This window comes from Pterocles gutturalis, unplaced genomic scaffold (assembly GCF_000699245.1).
Source record: "Pterocles gutturalis isolate BGI_N339 unplaced genomic scaffold, ASM69924v1 scaffold16976, whole genome shotgun sequence".
Classification (NCBI taxonomy): domain Eukaryota; kingdom Metazoa; phylum Chordata; class Aves; order Pterocliformes; family Pteroclidae; genus Pterocles; species Pterocles gutturalis.
In genome coordinates this window covers 1-3,915 of record NW_010100687.1, presented here as the reverse complement: position 1 = coordinate 3,915, position 3,915 = coordinate 1, and the positions used below count along the sequence as shown (strand labels likewise).

At 54.0% G+C, this 3,915-nt stretch overlaps 1 protein-coding gene across 1 annotated transcript; it reads right to left on the bottom strand.

Annotated features, from left to right (window-relative positions):
* Positions 1-2,732: 2,732 nt before the first annotated feature.
* Positions 2,733-3,873, bottom strand: LOC104467149 (P2Y purinoceptor 1-like; the record flags this gene model as incomplete). The annotated part of the gene is made up of 2 exons (XM_010080804.1): positions 2,733-2,822; positions 3,252-3,873. Coding segments are annotated over 2 exons (712 nt in total), but the record flags the coding sequence as incomplete, so codon positions are not given.
* Positions 3,874-3,915: the final 42 nt, after the last annotated feature.

Here is a 3,915-nt window from a genome sequence, read left to right as displayed (position 1 = left end):
TTTTAGGCATCTTAAAGTCCAGCAACAGGGAGGTAAAGAGGAACATTCAGACTATCTTAAGCCAGGAATCCAAAAGAGGTGAAATTAGTTTATTTCTTCCTGCAGAGCCATCCCACCCCGTGAGGATGTGCAGCCCGTGTAAAGGAACCTGCCAGCCCTGGAAGGTCTCTGCAGCCAAGCAGTAAGGACCTTGCTCAAAGCCAGCCCCTGAGTGGGTGGGTGCCAGCCCAGGTACTGCCACAGCCCCCCAAGAGCTTCTCCCTGCTCTTGTGCCAGCCAGGAACCAGGGCTGATGTCTGGCTCAGGATGCAACCATGGCACAGCAACTCCACTGGGCACTGAGCCCTCCTGCCAGCAGCAAATGCTTGTGCATGGCCCTGCCAACGGCCGGCAGAGCCACTGGAAGAATGAGAGGAAAGAATACGACAGCTCCCCACATTCCCTGTCCCATCACCCACTGCCAAAACACACCCTGCATCCTTGCCTCCCCCTGCCGTGAGTGGGGACCGGCACAGAGCAAGAGCTGCCTGGGCTGGTTGCTCCAGGGACAATCCCCCCACTCTGCTCCCAGGGGATAAAGAGCACCAGGGGAGTTTGGAGGGGTCAGCAGTACCCACGCATTTTAGGCAGGTCCCCAGAGGTGACCATGCACCTGTAGTGTCCCAGAGAGAGCGGCGGCTGCTCTTTAGGAGGGAAGGAGCCCCTGAGGGCAGCGAGGGCTGGAGGAAGGGGAGCTGCCTCGCTGCTCCAGCACCAGCTGCAAAAACTGGCCACTCAGGCTCATGTGCCAGTGGTTGGCTCTTAATTACAGACACAGCTAATAAAGGGAAGGAGCTCAGCTTTTTAGTTCATGGGAAGCAGACTTGTCTGAGAACCAGGGGGACTGCAAAACAGGAGACACAAGAAATCCCCAATATCTCTGGGCCATCAGCCCAACACATGGATCCTTAATGGCTTTTGCTGATTTGACAGATGCAAGACACAGAAAAATGAGCAAATTTGTGGCTGCAGATATCCCTGGGGCTCAGAGATGCTTCTCAGGATACAGATCTTTAAATCATTGTTAACAGTGTCATGAAGGGGCACTGGAGAAGCCAGAGTCGGGCACAGCGATACAGGAGGTGAGAGCAGTTTTCTGGCACTCCCCACGCATCTCTCCCTGCCGGGGGATGCAGCGATGCTTCATTTCAATCAATCATGCACAAAGTGAGTGCAGTGACAGGGTGCTGCAGCTCCCATGAGCTGCAGGGAGCTGAGGCTGGTTCTGTGGGGAGCTGTAGCATCTTGGATGGGATCCATGTGTGAAGGTGGGAGAGCTGGGCAGCTTTTGGAGGCATCAGTATTTTTTCAGAAAAGGAGGAGAAGCATTCAGAGCTCTGGAGAAGCCCAGATCTGGGGAGTGTCTGCAACCTGCTCCTGATGTCCCAAAGATCTTAGTGCACAGACAGCAGAACATCTCCTTTGGGAATTTAAGCTTTGTCTTTGGATTTCCTCTGGATGAGGTGGGAGCAGAAAGTTTCAGGGCTCTGCTGGGCCCCTGGCAGCTGCTGAACAGACTCTGGGGACTGCCTGAGTGCACACCTGGCCCAGCCCAGCTCTCCACTGGCTGCCTGCAGCCTCTCCATGCAGGCAGCACCGACCTGGGAGCTCCCGTCTGCAGAGCCCTGGGAAACTCATCACACTCCCTGCAGCAGGCAGACCCCTGCCCACAGGCCAGCTGGCTCCTGTGTTCCTATAAAGCTTTAAAAGAAGCTAAACAACTCGCAACTGAAAGCACTGGGTGTTTATTTGCACTTTAGACATATTAACTCCATCCAAAAGCCCGCCGTGGCTCCCTTTCCGCAGCAGCAAAGGTGGGTCTGTGCGAGGAGCAGCTAACTGCCATAAACATCGGGCTTTGGTCCAAACAGCACAATGTCCGTGGGTCGGCGCTTTCCCAGCATGGGCTGGTTTTAACTCACAATCCACTTCCTTCAGCGGAGCTGCAAGATCGGCTGTTGCAAATCACGTTGCTGCTTTCCCAAGGACCGAAACATTCAAGCTGTACATGGTGGGGAACACCAAGAGCAAAAACTCGAAGCAGAGGTCCCCGTGGTCCCCCCAGTAATGACACAAGGACTGCCCTCACCTTCGACTCTTGCCTTCCCAAGCCTTCAAACCAGCGTTGTCTCTCTTTTTTTCCATGTCTAATTTTTAATAGACATGTCTAATCCCCTTGCATAGCTGGATGCAAGAGAAAGACGCAGCCACCCACCTGAAGATTTCAATACTCTCCTGGGTTTTGCCTGCTGCAAGCAGTAGTTCAGGCTACTGCAGACCTTTGCCTTGCAAAAAAAACCCAACCAACATCTTCCAGAAACTTTAAAATTCCAATTTGTTGTTGGCTGCTATATAGTCTTCCGAAAGAGAGTGAGTAATGCTAAAATTCTTTTTTCTTCTGTAAAGGAGTTGGGAAGTAGAGGATAACACAGATCCTGAAGCAGCTCAGTCACCCAGGAACAACTAACCCAGGCACTGGCACAGCTTAGTCATACATTTAAAACCTGATATTTTTAGAAATATTTCAATTTCCGGAGCACTTCCCCCCTGCAAAAATTCACAATTCCTGCGACACATGTAGTTAATTACTGGTGCTCTCTCCTGAGGTGAAGGAGGGAATCCTGCCTCAAACCCATGTCCAGTGGGGCAGAGGGGATTCAGCAGGGGGACAAGGCATTGTTTGTGCCCATCCCTTATTCATTGAGAAGCAAGATGATCGACCGGGGAGCTGGGGGGATGTTAACCAGCTCAGACCGCGGCATTGGACGCTGGACTGAGAAATACTTCAGGACTGGAGTAAATGCAACATTTCTCTTTCTGTCTCCAGGTGTACTGCAGGCAAAGTGGTTGGGTTGGGTAGCTTTGCTCTAAAACCTCGTCCCTGTTTGCTCTCTGCTGCTGGCAGCTCTGTCTATCCCTTGTGTGAGATTGGAGCCAGCAATGCTGCAGTCACCATCTCTCTGCAAACAGGCATCAGGGTGTGGGAGCTGCTCCGGAGAGGGGGCCAAGCGCAGACTGAAGTGGTGCATCCTTTGGAGGGGGTGTTGGGAACCTCAGAGCTCATCAGAAGCCTCCTCCTCACAAAGAATGATGCTCATCTTCTTCTCATCCACCTGGGAAGAAGTTTTCATCCTAAAGGTGGACCCCAGGGACTGGCTGGCTCTTTGGCGGATGCTCCTCATGCGTGACGTGCAGTCTTCGCTGGTCATCACGTAGAGCAGGGGGTTGAGGGCACTGTTGAAGCTGGCCAGACCCCGGGTCACCTGGTAGCAGACATAGATGTTCTTTAAAGTCTGTGTGCAAGAGCCTTGCAGCTGCCAGCCTCGAGACAGCAAGTTGAGGTTTCTGAAGATGTGGTATGGGAGGAAGCAGATGGAGAAGAGGACCATCACAAGGACCACCAGTCTGATGCTTCTCCTCCTGAGGCCGAGGTCCACGGTGTTGTTCCTGCAGAGCACCACCACCACGTGGCCGTAGCATCCGATGATGATGAGGAACGGGATGGCGAACCCTGTCACAGTGACAGCTGCAGTGTACGGCAAGTAAACACCCAGGTTCTCGTGCCCCGTCGTGTCATGGCACCGTGTCCCTGTGTCGTCCATCTTGCTAAAGGCCAAATCGGGAGCCACCTGCGCGATGACCCACACCCAGACCATAGCACTGAGCCATGCCGAAGAGGTGATCCCCTGGCACCTGCCCCGCGCCTTCAGCGGGTGCACGATGCCCAGGTAGCGGTGGACGCTGATGCAGGTGAGGAAGCCGATGCTGGCGTAGAGGTTGAGGTGGAAGAGGCCACGCGTGAGCCGGCACCAGCCCTGCCCGAAGAGCCAGGCTCTGCCCCGCAGGTAGTAGCTGACGAGGAAGGGCAGCGTGCTG